Source organism: Staurois parvus, unplaced genomic scaffold (genome assembly GCF_062004578.1).
Source record: "Staurois parvus isolate SC_StPar_1 unplaced genomic scaffold, SC_StPar_1.0 ptg000154l, whole genome shotgun sequence".
NCBI lineage: Eukaryota > Metazoa > Chordata > Amphibia > Anura > Ranidae > Staurois > Staurois parvus.
In genome coordinates this window covers 21078603-21096360 of record NW_028317950.1, presented here as the reverse complement: position 1 = coordinate 21096360, position 17758 = coordinate 21078603, and the positions used below count along the sequence as shown (strand labels likewise).

At 43.6% G+C, this 17758-nt stretch overlaps 1 protein-coding gene across 1 annotated transcript; it reads right to left on the bottom strand.

Annotated features, from left to right (window-relative positions):
* Window positions 1-10797: 10797 nt before the first annotated feature.
* Window positions 10798-17490, bottom strand: LOC149463624 (tubulin beta-4B chain-like). The gene is made up of 4 exons (XM_089675206.1): window positions 17335-17490; window positions 13141-13249; window positions 12953-13063; window positions 10798-12283 (listed from the first exon to the last, which is right to left on the bottom strand). Exons 1-4 carry the CDS (start codon window positions 17389-17391, stop codon window positions 11223-11225), a joined length of 1338 nt encoding a protein of 445 aa, XP_089531332.1. The 5' UTR covers window positions 17392-17490; the 3' UTR covers window positions 10798-11222.
* Window positions 17491-17758: the final 268 nt, after the last annotated feature.

Sequence of the window (17758 nt, the reverse complement as noted above, 5' to 3'; positions counted from 1 at the left end):
CCCTCTACCATTGGTCTGTAGCACGTGGGCGGGCCGACTGAGAAAGTAGTGATTGTTCGCAAGCTTGCCAGTCAAAGATATCGAGATGGTGATTGGTTGACTGCTAGGCGCTGTCACCTGTCATTGAAGCGCACGGATTGGTTCCATTCAAATGATTGACTGTTTCCGTTGATTGGATGCTGGTTCTGAGTGAGGCGGGACCCAATAGCGTCTTAGTAACCGCCGCAATGCGCTTGGCGAGGGAATGGCGTTACCTTAGAAGCAGCGCTATTCTCGGATATCTTTACGCTAGTGAGTGTGCGTAACTTTAAATTAGCCGTACTGAGCTACGCCGCTGCCGGTTACCAGGGCTCCATGGTTTCCGCGTGCTGTGGAGAATCCTGGGTGGTTTCCCGTTAGTGAGGGCTCTGGGTGTCGTGTTTGACCTGGTTACCGGACTTGTGTCAGTGAACAGACATTCCTAAACACAACCTGTCACCATGGATTCCTATAGACACAACTGAGCCGTGTACTGAGCTGTGATATGAAACATCTATCAATGAGCAACTGTGGGCTAATGGTCGGAAAATCTATAATCAGAAATAATCAATAATATATTAATCAAAAATGTCATAATCAGAAATAATCATCATATTAATCAAAAATGTCTTAATAATAATCAGAAATCATCATATTCATAAACAATGTCATAATAAAAACAATCATCATATTCATAAAAAATGTCATAATAATCAGAAATAATGATAATATTCATATCCATCAAATATGTCATAATAATCAGAAATAATCATCATATATTCATCAAAAATGTCATAATAATCAGAAATCATCATAAATATTGTGCTGAGCTGTGCTATGGAAAACCTATCAATACAATACTTCAGACCCTTCATCCGGGGGATTATGGGAAATCTCCAGTAATCTCATCTCACCCTATCTGACCCTACCGGGATCCTACATAATCCATCATTTATTCCAGCCTAACAAAACTGTCCACTGGTGGCAGATGAAGGGCATTTATATGATGGATTGATGTGAATGTACAATATATATGGAAAGCGCTGTGTAAATTGATGGCACTATATAAATACCTGAAATAAATAAAAATACATTTGTTGTCAACGAACAGCATTTAATCATTTCATTATCTAAAAGAAAATGGGAAATGACCATTGAGTCTCTGGTCTGGTTACACACTGCACAGATCACCCAATGCGCCTCAATTTGAATATTACGCTCATTCACGCTTGCAAAAATCTGTAATGCTGACACTGATGCGAACCAACGCTTCTATAGAATTAATGCACGTTTTTGATGTGCTTAAACAATTCCAGTCCAGGCCAATTCGACATCCCTCTCCTATGTGTAAAAAAACACAATTCTTTTGCTAAATAAATTACTTAGAAACTCCATATATTATTTAATAAAAAAAAAAGAATTATAAAAGAAACCGCACTTATGTGAAAATAGAAATAATGCCACAAGCAACGTCATGTAAGACGAAACGCGTAGGGAGGAGCTGTATGCTGGCGTCATCACGTTCCTACATTTCTGGAAGTGCAGGCGGGTTGCGTGTCTTTGCTTGCCAGAAGAATTTTATATTATGCCACCTTCATTTAAACATTGTAAGTGTGATTTTAATTTTAATAAATGGTGTGAGAAAATATTTTACACCATGGAAGAATTATGTCCTTATATTTTTATGTGAGTGTGGAGGAGATTCGTGGAATACCATCTTAAGGAGGTCGGTTCCTCTTGGAGAGCATCCTTAGCGGTGTACTGATCTCTACCTCAGTTGATGTCCTTACAATCTTTCTTTAATTAGAGGGTCATTTACAGCTGGTAAGCACACAATTTCACTATCTAGGTGGCGGTCTTCACATCACTGCCCATTTGATGGAATTTCACCCATATATATGAACAATTGGAAACAGTGTAATTCAAATATGTGGACTTTGTATATCTTTTTGTTCACTTTTATTGGGCCAACATGTTAATAAGCACAATTATTACTATTTATGTTTGTTACTCACAAATTTTGTGACATCCAAATCATTTAATTTGTTTTATATAAATAAGTATAGCGCGACTTGATTTTTTATATTAGGGCACCATTTTATTCTCTAAGGGGAAAGGACCTAGAGAATAAAATGGTGGATGCTGCATATTTTTAGTTGCGCAATATTTGCACATTTTTGTGAAACGCACATTTTTTTGGAAAAATACACCTTAACCACTTGCTCTCCTGAGGATTTACCCCCCTTCCTGACCAGGCCATTTTTTGCGATACGGCGCTGTGTTACTTTAACTGACAATTGAGTGGTCATGCAATGCTGCACCCAAATTAAATTTATGTCCTTTTTTTCACACAAATGGAGCTTTCGTTTGGTGGTATTTGACCGCCTGTGCATTTTTTATTTTGTGCGCTATAAACAAAATAATTTTTTTACTTTTTTGCTATTAAACATGTTCAGTAAAAATATTTTAAAAAAAAATCACATTTCATCATGAATTTAGGCCAAAATGTATTCTGCTACATGTCTGCTAAAAAAAAATCCCAATACGTGTAAATTAATTGGTTTACGTGAAAGTTATAGCGTTTACAAATGGCGGTATATATACTGGAATTTTCTTTTTATACTAGTAATGGCGGCGATCAGCGACTTATTGCGGGACTGCAGCAGGCATTCTGACACTGGGAGGGAACTGATTAACTGTCACTGACATCCCCAGTGACACTAATACAGTGATCAGTGCTAATAAAAAGCACTGACACTGTAGTAATTACACTAAGCAGGAAGGGGTTAACATCTGGGGTGATCAAAGGGTTAACTCTGTGCTGTTTTGCTGTGTCAACACATTGCTTTGTATTGATACTTCATAGAATGGGTTTTCCTATAGTCTTTATGAAATGGTTGAAGGTACTCTATCGCACCCCCATGGCCTCTGTTAAGTTGGGAGACGGTTTATCAGCCCTGTAATTCAAATATGTGAACTTTGTATATCTTTTTGTTCACTTTTATTGGGCTAACATGTTAATAAGCACAATTATTACAGGGGTAATCAGCAGGGTTGCCCTCTCTCCCCAGCGCTTTTCACCATTGTTATCAAACCAGCAGCAGAGGCCATTCGTACTTCCCCACAAATCAAAGGACGTCTGATTGACTGGCTGGAGGAGAGGGTAGCTCTGTATACTGACAACCTCTTACTCTTCCTGAATGATGCAGGTAATCATGCATCCTTACAGGGTGCCCTTCAGGTCCTCAATTCCTTCTCTGTTGTCACAGGACTAAAAGTGAACTGGGCTAAATCATTACTGTTCCCAATTGACCCAGGAGTTTGAGCTATGCCCCTCCTGATACGCCCCTTCAGTGGTTTGATCACTTCAGATATCTGAGGGTCATTATCTCTCACCAGGCCTCAGAATTTCTTTCCCTCAATCTTCTACCTGATCTCCAGGATGTCAAGTTGAGACTGAAGGCTTGGAAGGCTCTGACTTTGTCCCTGCTAGGAAAAATTATCTCTCAGATTACCCCTCAACAGACATTAATCCCTTTATCTCAATTGTCTTCCCCTTTAATGTCCCAGCTAGCTATATCTTCCGTTATATCCATCTCCCATGCCTTTCGCTCTCAGTTTCCTCAATCCTCACTTGTGGCTGTCCAGTCTGATTTGGAACGTGTACTCTGTACGGAGTGTAAGCAGAAGCCCACCTCTCAATTGTATTCTCATCTCATCTTGTTCTCCCTATCTTCTCTGGAGAGACTAGGGCCCATTGGTTGAGAGATGCACCAGACTTGGACAATGATGATTGGGATGACATTTGGGATTTTCTTTTCCGAGCCTTCATCTCTTTACGAGATTGGCTCATACAATTTAAAGTGGTACACAGAGCTTATTTTACACCCTCTAGACTCCTCAAGATGAATCCCACCTGTGCTCCAGAGTGCTGGAGATGTTGTTCTTTTCTGGGAGATTTTTCTCATATATTTTGGACCTGTCCTGTGATAGTGGGGTTTTGGGAGGAGGTGTTAAGCCTGATTAATCAAGTCACATCTGTTCCATTGCAGTGTTTGCCTGCTGGGCTTAGTAGAAAATCTATTTCCAACAATTGCAAAACGCACCCTAGTCTGCCTACTCCTTTTTTATGCCAGGAAGGCATAGCTCCAAATTGGAAAAAACAGCCCCCCCCCTCTCCCACTGGAAGAGCCTTGTGAATAATAACCTACCCCTATATAAGACACTTACATAAATAGGGGTTGTCCTAAGGAGTATGATAGGATTTGGAGTAAATGTCTGGCAGAGCCTTCTACCGTCTCTGCAATGTCACCAACCGACTCTGGTTGAACTCTTAGCAGATCTATGGGACCTCCTAACCTATGGCAGCATCCTATAATTGTTGTAAATCTTGTTTACATGATTGTTTACCCACTCTATGCTGTAGTTACTGATTTTTTTGGTGTCTCCCTCTCTAAACTACACTGTTATGGGTTTTTTATGCATAATTACCCCTGCGAGGGACATCACCTTTTATTTTTGTATGTATGTTCTATGTTTTTGTTATATGTGACAAATTTAATAAACAGATTTCTAAAAAATAAATAAATTGCGAACAGAATGCCTGTCTCCGCACACTGTGTAGCAGAATGGCATTTTTGCCGTTGCTATCCCGTTCTCTCCCCACCTGTCACTGGTTGTTAAGGGCACTGTGGAATTCACAGTCAACAGCCTCCTAGCAACCAGTGATGCAGACAGTGGGCGGAGCCTAATGGGAAGCTGAGACACTAGTTCCCCATCAGGTCCACTTTCTTCTAGTGATTAACAGCAGGCAGTGGAGAGATTCTATATCCCATTGCTGTATTTAGGTTTTGTGCTGCCCTAGGCACCACAAAAATTGACCACCTTTCACCTATACCACCCCCCGCCAAGAGAGCCTGACACCGACCAACACCCCCCTCCTGGCCAAGAGAGCTTTCCACTACCACCACCCTCCTGCCTCCCCCCCCCCCGCAATGAGAGAGAGAAAGACACTCATCTTCACAGCTCCGGACATCTCTGGGTACAAGAGTCGGGCTCTTCATACACCATCAAGTAGGCCACAGCCTCTCTCAGATCCTACTTAGTCCCCGTGCCCATGTGTGTCCCTTCGCCGCCTCCCCTGAAAACTGCATTCCTAGGCAAAAGCCTTGTTTGCCTCGTGGTACATATACGCTCCTGCTATAGCCAATAGCAGATTGTCTACTGCCTATGGATCCACCCACTGCCTGCTGTCAATCACAAGGAAAGCAGGACAATTCAGTTACAGTGCGCCTCTGCATGTGGTTTGTGCCCCAGGTACATCAATTTGATGCCCATGCTGGCAATTGTCATTCAGAGGTGCGTCATAAGTCTTAGACACGCTTTTAAAATTTCCCTGAATAATTGAACTTGGCCATTTGGGTTTACACTTACATTGCCACTGGTTGCAACAGTAAGAAGAGCACACTCTCCTTAGACCACTGGCATGAAGGCCCATGAACTCTCCCTCCTCAACTCCATTGAGGAGGATGCTCAATAAATCTCTGGACTAAGCTTCACTATGGATGACATACTCATCCATGGTAAGGGGTTTCTGTACTTTGGACATGTCTGAGGAGTGGTTTGACAAGCTGAAGAATTGGCATCAAGATATCTCCAATCAGATGGTTCGAGGGTACCTTGGGGTCTTAAAGGCCCATCAGAACTGCTGAGAACAAGGACTGTGTACACAAGTTCATCTATAGCAGACACAACCTTAAATTATAAGTAATCCCATGTAAACTTTACGTGTTGTTAAAAATTTCAAATGTTAATTTAAAACATGCAGCTTTCGTTAACCTCCCTAGCGGTCTGATTATGTCCATATTTCTGTGCTCAAAGCGGTACATTTTTTTGCATGGAAATATGTATTTTTTTTATTGTAGGCCTGTAATTTTAGGAATGACTCACTGAAATCTGTCCAAACAAGAGTCTAGTAAACATCCCGGGTATGTTACAATTTGAAACACGAAATCATAAAATATAATTTAATAATCATAAAAAATAATATAATAAATTTAATTCAATAATATATTCAAACCAAAAACACTTAAATTTGAAATATAGCGCCAAGTTTGCACATCACTGAGCAAAGTCGCAGAATCGTTTTCGATTTCTCCACGAATCATTATCACTCAATTCTGCAAGTGGTTCTGATTTACTATCACTGTTCTCTAGCTGGTCTAATACCGCTGTTAACCTAAAGGGACGCTTTTTGGACGCCATGGATGTTTCTCAGTTTCCAGGCAGAAAGAACAGTAAAAATGCAGGCAGGGCACAGGACAAAGCACTCGGGACAAAATGTATGTGAAATGGTTTGATACAGTAATGTTTTACTATGTGATTTTAGTGAATGTCACTTTTTTTCATTTTCAAATTTCCCGCCGCTCCGTCCCCATACGTCCCGACGTCGCAGGGGACGGAACCCAGATGACAGATGCCGGCATCCACCGGAGGACATTGCCGGGGACACTGCAGGAGGGACATCGCGGGAGCGCAGGACAAGGTAAGATCCCGGAGCAGCGCCGCATGGTAAGCCCGAGTGTAGCTCGGGGTTACCACTTGTGGTACTGAAATTTTACCCCGAGCTACACTCAGGAATACCGCCAGGGAGGTTAAAATAATACCTGATGATACTACCATGAAGCTTCTTGTGCAGGCACCTGCTGTCACCCTGTTACAAGATCTCCCAATGAAGAGTATAAATGGCTGTCACTGGTGCCCAACACATGGCCCCTGCTGGGTGCCGTTGCAGAGTGGCAGAGGGGTGCTAGGTGCTGAAATGCTTTATGCCTAACAGTACATGTATTGTCCCAGCCTCTTTGGGAGAGAGCAGTGCAGGACCATGTGATCAGATAGGTAGGGGGGAAACAGCACTGCCATTGACAGTGCTGGGAGATATTGTGGTCACTGGCACCACTGCTGGGGGTTATTATTGCATCTAGTAACACCAATGTTGGGGGTTATTACTACATCCAGTGACACCAATGCAGGGGGTCATTATTGTGTCCAGTGACACCAATGCTGAGGGTGGTTATTGTGTCAAGTAACACCAATGTTGAGGGTTATTATTGCATTGAGTGACACAAATGTTGGGGATTATTATTGCATTGAGTGACCCCAATGTTAGGGGCTAATATTGCATCGAGTGACACCAATGTTGGGGGTTATTATTGTGTCAAGTAATACCAATGTTGGCAGTTATTATTGCATTGAGTGACACCAGTGTTGGGGGTTATTATTGCAGTCTATTCAGTGTGCATTGTGGTACATATAACAAAATGCAGCAAGACCAACATTTTCAGGCATAGAGGTGCGTTAACAGGCTATTCATTTTGAATAGGGTGCCTGACAATGCAGTGTTTCTCTATTGTGTGGCTTGCTGAAGGTGTTGGGGGCTGCACTTGAGATACTCTATTACTTTCAAGTTGACCAAGAGTCAATTTCCTTGCACAATCCCCTCCCTCTTTGATTGTCATAGCTCTCTCCTCTTCTGAGAGTGTTTAATCACTCTCTGTGCTGACCCAGCTCCTCCACCTCTCCTCCCACCTCCCTGCTTATTCTCTTATGTAACAGATGGGGCAAGAAGAAAGGGGAATTCTATCGGTCTTTTGTAGGTCTGCATGATGGAGGCTTTTACAGGTAAATATGTTTAAATGCACTACAAGCACATACAATCTTATGTGAAGATTTTTACTGAAATGATCTGACAACAGTACAGTCACATGACAGGTCACCCGAAAAGGGTCCCCTCACTGCTTTTCTTGGGTTTGGAGAACTAAAGCTAGCAGAGCTCTAAGCACATTAGTAAAGCCCATCACTGTGATTTATAAAAAGGGGCAACCTTTTTTTTTCCTCCTTTTTTTAGAAAAGTTTGATTTTTTTTTTCTTTTTTACACAAGATTCACAATTAACACATTTTTCTTATTCAATAGGAAAAATGTGTGAACCCTGGATGAAATTTGTGTGAATCTTTGTCTGAAAATACACTATATTGCCAAAAGTATTGGGCCAGCCCTCCAAATCATGTGATTCAGGTGTTCCAATCACCTCCATGTCCACAGATGTATAAAATCAAGCACCTAGGCATGCAGACTGCTTCTACAAACATTTGTGAAAGAATGGGTCACTCTCAGGAGCTCAGTGAATTCAAATGTGGTACTGTGATAGGTTGTCACCTGTGCAATAAGTCCATCCGTGACATTTCCTCGCTACTAAATATTCCACGGTCAACTGTTAGTGGTATTATAACAAAGTGGAAGCAACTGGGAACAACAGCAACTCGGCCATGAAGGGGTAGGCCACGTAAAACAGAGCGGGGTCAGTACATGCTAACACATACAGTGTACAGCACTTGCCAACTGTCTGCAGAGTCAATAGCTAAAGCCCTCCAAACTTCATGTGGCCTTCAGATTAGCACAACAGTATGTAGAGAGCTTCATGGAATGGGTTTCCATGGCTGAACAGCTGCATCCAAGCCTTACAGCACCAAGTGCAATGCAAAGTACAGATGCAGTGGTGTAAAGCACACCGCCACTGGACTCTAGAGCAGTGAAGAGGTGTTCTCTGGAGTGACGAATCACACTTCTGTCTGGAAATCCAATGGTATGTGTCTGACTGCATTGTGCCAAGTTTGGTGGGGGGGGGGGGGATTATGGGGTGGGTGTGGGGTTGGGCTTGGCCCCTTAGTCCAAGTGAAGGGGACTCTTAAGGCATCAGGATGCCAAGACATTTTGGACAATTTCATGCCCCCAACTTTGTGGGTGGCCCCTTCCTGTTCCAACATGATTGTGCACAAAGCAAGGTCCATAAAGACATGGATGAGCGAGTTTGGGGTGGAGGAACACTGATGTGAACCTAGCCTATAGGATCATTATATAATGACAGAAAATGGAACCCAAAAAACACTTCAGTGCAATCAGCGGAGGGGGATGATGCTGAAACAATATATGATAATAAAGCAAAGTTAACCTCAAGTGTCATTGGGAGGAGAGGAAAAAAAAAGACCAATGTCTATACTGCTGCTTACACCTCTTGTATTCCCACAAGTGCATTGCATATAATATATATATAAAAAATAAATAATGAACCAATAAATTATACCATAAAAAAAATATAACTTATTCAGAAATAAGTGAAAATAATAAACAGTTCCCAATGTCCATGTTATCTTGTAAAAAAAAAAATATAAAATGTATAATGTTCATACTGTGTATTAATAATGATGTTTTAATGTACTCAATTCTTTGAGAGAGAGATTATATATATATATATATAAATATCTCTCTCTCTCTATCAAATTCAATATTCGAACAAGTGTGTTTGCCAATGTTGGGCACTTTCACTCTTTCCAGGCCAATTTTCAGCACTTCGAATGACAATTGTACAGTCATGCAACACTGTACCCATGACATTTGGGTCTTTTGAGATAAAGCTGTCTTTTGGTGGTATTTAATCACCACTGGGTTTTAATTTTCCCAAAACAAAAAAAAAAAAAAACACTTTGTCTGTGATAACATTTTGCAAATAAGTAATTGTTAATGATGATTAGCGCCCTGATTATCAGTGTAAATATTCCCTGTCAGTTTCTAGATGTTGGCTTGGACACAGCCAATCACATAGTAAAGGGCCGCTGTGATTGGGCCTTTACCATGAACTGTACTCAGCTGTGTCCGAAGGATACATCACAGAGCGTGCTGGACGAGCGCCTTAGGGGAGCCTTGTTCTGTCAGGACATCTATTAGGCACCCTCCCAGAACTAAGCTACCCACGGTGTAGCCATCTTTTGGCTATAGTGCAGTCAGCAAGTGGTAAAGCCTCATAGTCACCCATTAACACCTACCATGAATGTTACAATGGCACCACACAGTGCTGTTCACACAGGAGCAGTACTGTTGTGTCCTGTTAAAAATTAGGCAGCATGTTGCTTTCATGAGGCATTATTGCTGGTCAGCCACCTCCATTAATTGCAATGGTGATGCTTTGTAACCACACCTAGACCATTTATGGTGTGATAGTGAAGCATTTGTAAAGTGTTAGCTGGGCACTGGGGGAGACAGTGGAAGATTCTGTATATCAGGATGCACTGGGAAAGGAGAGAAATAGGACAGAGCAGTTCCAGTCACTTCCTGGTTGTACAGAGCAACTGTGTAATGCCATTTACATCTGTGTGCAGCCAAAAGCATCAATCCAACCAACAATACTGACGGTGTAGTGTAGACAACCAGTGAGGTCTCATGCCCACAGGGAGTGTGCCCATCTCTCCTAGATGCTTTTTGTCAGGGAAAAAAAAAAAAAAAAAAAGTTGACATGTAAACGCATCAAGCACTTGAGTGTTAATTTTGTTTCTTTAGCCAGAATCCTTTATTCTGGCTATTGAAATGGACTAACACTAAAGTGTTTGATATGCCTAAAGTTAATTTTCAGATGCATTAAGTGTTTTTCTGCCAAAATGCTACTGCTCCTGGGCATCCTGGGGGGTTTGGGAGTGTTCTGCTTCTAAACGGCTACATGCACACATAGACCAACAAGCAGGGGTGTTTAGAAGCAAAGAAAAAAAAAAAAAAAACTCCAGACAACCCTAACATCTGTGTTAAATGTCCAAAGTGCATGAGGCCTTCAGCATTTTTAGGCAATAGCAGCCATTACTTCTCAAACTTTATCTAAAGGAATTGGCTGAAAAGGCAAGGTGTAATTCTAAAATACATGTTAAAAGGAGAAATCCACTCCAAGGACACCAAATCAGAAACTTGAAAAGTTTTAATAAGCTTAAGTCTTCTATAAAGCTCTGAACAAGAAAACCACAGTGACAAAAGAGGACATGGAAATGTGAACAGAACAGGTGAAAATAATTTACAAGAGCTAGGAAAGGTTTGTTTATCCTTACAACATCCAATACGGAGTCCACCAGTTCTGCACCTTCTGTGTAGTGACCCTTTCAGAAAAAAAAAACGAACAATTCTAGCCCCTGTATTTCTCAGGTTTCCTTTATAGGAAACCAAGTTGGCAGCCCTGTGTAAGGTTTTGAATACATGAAGGCCAGACAAACCTTGAGTTTCACCTTAAGGCAAGTAAGCAATTCAGTGGCTCAAGACTTCTGAACAAAAACATGGAAAGAACACAAACAAGTAAACAGAACAGGTATGAAAAGGAACAGTTAAGTTGGATTATGCAGCTTCTTCCTCAGCCTCCTCTTCAAATTCACCCTCCTCTTCTGCTGTGGCATCCTGGTACTGCTGGTACTCGGACACCAGGTCATTCATGTTGCTTTCTGCCTCCGTGAACTCCATCTCATCCATGCCCTCCCCAGTGTACCAGTGCAAGAAGGCCTTTCTACGGAACATAGCAGTGAACTGCTCAGAGATGCGCTTGAACAGTTCCTGAATGGCTGTGCTGTTACCGATGAAGGTGGCAGACATCTTTAGGCCTCGTGGTGGGATGTCACAGACTGCAGTCTTCACGTTGTTGGGGATCCATTCAACAAAGTAGCTGCTGTTCTTGTTTTGGACATTCAACATCTGCTCATCCACCTCTTTCATAGACATACGGCCTCTGAACACAGCAGCTACAGTCAGATAGCGGCCATGACGTGGGTCACAAGCAGCCATCATGTTCTTGGCATCAAACATCTGCTGCGTTAGCTCAGGCACTGTTAAGGCACGGTACTGTTGGCTACCGCGGCTGGTGAGTGGGGCAAAGCCTGGCATGAAGAAGTGCAAACGAGGGAAGGGAACCATGTTGACAGCCAGTTTACGCAGGTCAGCATTCAGCTGACCAGGGAAACGCAGGCAGGTTGTGACTCCACTCATGGTGGCTGATACCAGATGGTTCAAGTCACCATAGGTGGGGGTGGTGAGTTTGAGAGTTCTGAAGCAGATGTCATACAGGGCTTCATTGTCTATGCAGTAGGTCTCATCGGTGTTCTCTACAAGCTGGTGCACGGACAGGGTGGCATTGTATGGCTCTACTACAGTGTCAGACACTTTAGGGGAGGGCACAACGCTGAAAGTGTTCATAATTCTGTCTGGATACTCTTCTCTGATTTTGCTAATAAGGAGGGTACCCATGCCAGAGCCAGTCCCACCACCCAGAGAGTGTGTGAGCTGGAAGCCCTGGAGACAGTCACAGCTTTCTGCTTCTTTCCTTACAACATCCAATACGGAGTCAACCAGTTCTGCTCCTTCTGTGTAGTGACCCTTTGCCCAGTTGTTTCCAGCACCACTCTGACCTAAAATAGAAGAAAAAGAAAACATTTCAGATGTACGCAGAAATTAAACCAAGGGTCCTGATTTGATAACATTCTTAAAGCAGAGCTCCAGTCTCCCCCAAAAAATTCGGTCAGCAGCGACAGATATTGTAGGGGAGCTGGGGGGAGAAATAGGAAAAGCTAAGAGACTGCCATTCTGATCTTACCCAGAAGTGGGAGCAAGTACGTCAAGCCAGGAGCCAGCTCCCCCCCAAAGAAAAGAAAAAAAAAAAAAAAGTGAGGGGGGGGGGGGGGGGGGGGGAGCAGAAGAGGATGTAAATGAGGGTGAAGTTCTGCTTTAAATGCAGAAACCTATAGTAGCTCATCTGAATTTGCCTTCAAGCATTTGATTGCTATGGGATAATGCCATTGTTGAGCAAGGCTGGATTGTCTCTTGCAGTAACAATGATCTGAATTGGATTTCTGGAAGTACTTCTTCTGTGAAGCACTACACTGAAAAGGTTAGAAACGCATGCTAGGTACCAGATGCCATTAGTATGACATGTTAAAACACTACTGTCACTGAAGTGCACCCCAGGGGCTTCTAAACACCATATTCACCTTACTGCATTTAGGACACTATGAACCACCTCCAGCACATCCCTAAATGCAAGCAATTCTCTCCCCCCCTCCATATATACCCCCACTTACCAAACACAAAGTTGTCTGGCCTGAAGATTTGCCCAAAGGGTCCAGATCGCACAGAGTCCATTGTGCCTGGCTCCAGATCCACCAGAATTGCACGGGGAACATATTTGCCACCTGCAGGTATACATTCAACTGTAAGTATCATTTTAACTACTGGCTGTAAGAAGTACTATAGATGTAGAACATCTCACCTGTGGCTTCATTGTAGTAGACATTTATTCTTTCCAGCTGGAGATCACTGTCACCATGGTATGTGCCAGTTGGGTCAATTCCATGTTCATCACTTATTACTTCCCAGAACTAAAAAAAAAAATAAAAAAAATAAAAATAAAAATAGAATTTTACATTTATATGACTTCAGCAGCAGTCATCTTCATGCCAGGCATTTTAGTCTGCTTCCAATATACATACGTCATGCAGTGCTCGGTTTCATCCAACATGGGTTTATCAACCATTGCCATGGGCAATAAACATTCCACTTTTATTCACCAGTTTAATGTCCTAAACATAACCAGTCAGACATCTTCCAGCAGCTTCAACTACGCAATAGCACTCATTGAGAAGCATGATACTGTGTAGTGCACTACCCTACCTAAACAATCCCTTTAACCTGTAGTGTAGAGTCTGGTTACTGACTAGATCAGGGGTAGGCAACCTGTGGCTCTCTAGCTGTTGTATAACTATATTTCCCATGAGGCACTGCAACATTACAAAACTGACAGTTACAGCTATGACTTGCAGAGGCATGATGGAACTTGTAGTCCTGCAACAGCTGGAGAGCCGCAGGTTGCCTACCCCCTGGACTAGATGGTTGGTAGACCTAGTAGAAATTGCACAGCTTTGTACGGATGGCCAGCATTACGTAGGCATGTTTGGTACTTCACCTTGCCTGTCATCTGTTCATTACTAATGGACCAGACAGTTTGTATTGTGGGACACCCCACATTCAGTAGATCCTGAACATGCAGGCACTGTCATTGTGTCAGTTTTAGGTTATTTTATGACCCCAGCTATCCCATCTAGCAGGTTGCCACAGCTCTAGCAAACAATAGATAGCAACTAAGAAAGCATCAACTTACTTCAAAAGCCTGGTGAAGGGCTGCAAGTGCCTGGGTGTGTCAAGTATCAGTTTACCATAGATCAGTTGTCCCACACTTCTATTCCCAACATCTGTTAGATGCTGATCAATGGCTTAGTAAAGCCAGGCGACTTGATGAACTGGCAGAGATCTCATGAAAAAATCCAAAGTCTTCTGTTTGGATTCAGTTCAGGATATAGGGACATGCCCCAAGTAATGACAGCAGTATACTAGATAGTCCTACACCCACCTTAAAGAGAAGCCGCTCCAATCGCCTAGGTGATCAGAAGCGGAAGTTGTCCTCCTACCCTGTAGTCTTCTGGGACACGTGACAGTTCCCAGAAGACTACGGTGCCATACAGAAAGCGCAGCGCTACTTGCGCATGTGCAGTGGGCATCCGGCTGTGAAGCCGCAAGCTGTCACAGCCGGGTACCCACACTGAAGATGCTGACACCTGGTACACAGGACAGCCGCTGAAACGGCCTGTGGGGAGGACACCACAGGATCGTGGGACAGTTTTCGTAGCTGCTGACTTTTTTTTTTTTTTTTTTTTTGTAGACAGTGAGTTGAGCTCCGCTTTAAGTTAGAAACTAGACTGCTTTCAAAACCTTTTCAATTTTTTTTTTTTTTTTTTTTTTAATGGACAGAGACAGACACTTAAAGTGCAGCTCCAGTCCCCTATACACTTTTTAAAAAAGCTCCCCCCATGATTATTACTAGTACATTTAAAGTAGGAAGTAGTAACTATTATTATTACAGTATTCATCCTGGTTAGTTTTAAATCTGTACAAGTTTACCTGATCACAGAAGCAGGCAGGCCGCCATCCAAGATGTGGGCATCTGAAGCCTGCTTGTGTTTTTCCAGGATTCAGTGCAGCTGGCTACCCAGCATGCACCTCACAATCTTGTGCCAGTGCAGTAACGACACTGTGCCACACAGTTTGTTTAGTAGTGGTTGCCAAAGCAATGGCGGAAGTACCCACACTGTTATGGCAACCAGTCAATCACATTTCATTGGTGATAACCGCACGCTATTCCATAAAATTAATGTATCATAAACCAAAGCAATAATATTCAAGGCAGTGCAAAATAACTTGTGTAAACAAATCAATACAAGCACTATTGTTTACATTTCATTATAAGGCTTCCCAAAGACTCCTGGCATGGATGACAGATATCCCAGAACAAAGGGAAATGCCTAATGCAGGGGTGGGCAACTGTGGCCCTCCAGCTTTTGGTGAACTACAAGTCCCATCATGCCTCTGCCTTTGGGAGTCATGCTTGTAACTGTCCGTTTTGCAATGCCTCATGGGACTTTTAGTTCTACAACAGCTGGAGGGCCACAGTTGCCCACCCCTGGCTAATGACATCATGTAGGCAGATGGGACAGGACGTATTTAGAAGAAAAATATCATTTCCATTTAGCACTGTACACCAGGGGGGCACTGGAAACCAGTGGAAGTTAAAAAAAACAAAAAAACAAAAGAACTCTATTTTAAAGACTTTAGAAGACTCTTCTCCCCAGACAAGTCTGTTATGTATGCAATAGACGGGCCGTTTATCGGCCAAATTTTCGGGCGATAAACGGGGGGGGGGGGGGGGGGACGGTCGGCCCCGTTGCTGATGCTGCCACCAATGTGCATGAAAAAAAACGGCCATTTTTTGCAGCATTTTCCATTTCCAATATTTTCCATCATGATCGATAAAAATGAGGAGATCCGCGAAAAACAGCCGACGGGCTGGCCCCACTAACGGCATGAATATCGGCCGATTTTTCATGTGGACGAAAATTCGTCCGATAAACAACCCATCTATGGCCTGCATTAGGTTATAAACACCGTACATACAATTTGTTTACAAATATCCTAGTGGCTAAAGCTGACATTTCCCAGTACAATGAGCACCAATATCGGGGCTGGCACAGAAAGCCAACCACAATAGGCCACTCATCCACACGTTAACTAAATCTGTTTTGATGGAACAGAATTTCTATACAATCTGAAGGATGAAGCTAGAATCAGAGGTACAATTCAACTGGACAATCTCCTTTATAGCCTCCAACATTATACATCACAGTGCAGTGACTGAATGTAATCCAAGACTGTTCAGTTAGGCCTTCAAGATGACATGGATCTAAAGATAGAAGTAGAATGGAAAGATTGTAACATGGGTTAAAGAGCAACTAATCACCTGCCTGCGATGCTGCTCCCCATTCATATCACTCTTTTGGACACTATAGTAGGGCAACCCATTCACTTGACATGGAAGCCTTATGCAGAAGAAGCTCCTGCAGCTTTCAGGTACAGAGCTTGGCACATTTGAGTGAGTTTGTGGTGCCGTTAAACCCCACAAGCATGATGGACATTTTTACACATCAGGAGGCCCCCCTACTCAGTGCACGTCACCCTTACACATCAGGAGGCCCCCCTACTCAGTGCACATCACCCTTACACCATGACACATCAGGAGGCCCCCCACTACTCAGTGCACGTCACCCTTACACCATGACAGATCAGAGGCCCCCCCCCCGCTACTCAGGGAACGTCACCCTTACACCATGACAGATCAGAGGCCCCCCACTACTCAGGGAACGTCACCCTTACACCATGACAGATCAGAGGCCCCCCACTACTCAGTGCATGTCACCCTTACACCATGACAGATCAGAAGCCCCCACTACTCAGTGCATGTCACCCTTACACCATGACAGATCAGAGGCCCCCCACTACTCAGTGCACGTCACCCTTACACCATGACAGATCAGAGGCCCCCCACTACTCAGTGCATGTCACCCTTACACCATGACAGATCAGAAGCCCCCCACTGCTCAGGGAACGTCACCCTTACACCATGACAGATCAGAAGCCCCCCACTGCTCAGGGAACGTCACCCTTACACCATGACAGATCAGAAGCCCCTACTACTCAGTGCACATCACCCACTACAGCTGTGTGATCCCTCTGATATGACATCTCAGGCAGCCCTGAGTGATGAAGGCAGAGCTCCTATGGAGCACACCAGAAACAGGCCACCTTTACACACGTGACAGCTTTTGAATTTGAAACCTGCAAAGCACGTGACATGACAGGTTGGAGAGACACGCCCATTCATGGGCTAGGCCGCGCCCACTAAGACGAGAGCCAACGAAAGCCTGAGTGATAAAAATCCCTTATAGGCCAATAGGGGAACGCAGCGAGGGCTCGGTAATCGGTGTGAGGAAACGTATGGAGGACCCTGATGAGTGGCAGGCAGAGGCACTGGAAGGAGAGCCAAGCAGCTCGTTTCATAGGCCCCCAGACAGCTCACCTTGGCTCCGATCTGGTTGCCGCACTGGCCAGCCTGCAGGTGTACGATTTCTCTCATGGTGTTTGTATTGTTATTCCCTGTACGCCGCGAAACTGACTGTATAAAGTGGTTCGTGCAGTTCGTTTTATAGGCGGGTCATGGCCATCGCGCTTCTAAAGCTCTCTCTACAATTGGTCGGCAGGACGGGGGCAGGACGAATACAGAAACAGCTATTGCTGGCCAACCTGCCCGTCATGGACGTATGCTCACACAGCGAGGTCGTGATTGGCTGCATGTTAGGCGCTTTCGTCAGTCACTGAAACGCACGGATTGGTTCCATTCAAATGATTGACTGTTTTTCTGATTGGATGCTTTCTCTGTAAAGGGCGGGGCTCAAGTAGCGTCCTAGTAACCGCCGCAATGCGCTTGGCGAGCGCCAAGTCTC

Coding starts and splice junctions, on each gene's coding strand:
- LOC149463624 (XM_089675206.1), bottom strand. CDS start 17,391: ATGAGAGAAATCGTACACCTGCAGGCTGGCCAGTGCGGCAACCAGATC. Junction 13,064..13,140: donor CTACTACAATGAAGCCACAG/GTGAGATGTTCT, acceptor GTATACCTGCAG/GTGGCAAATATGTTCCCCGT. Junction 12,284..12,952: donor GCCAGACAACTTTGTGTTTG/GTAAGTGGGGGT, acceptor CTTCTATTTTAG/GTCAGAGTGGTGCTGGAAAC.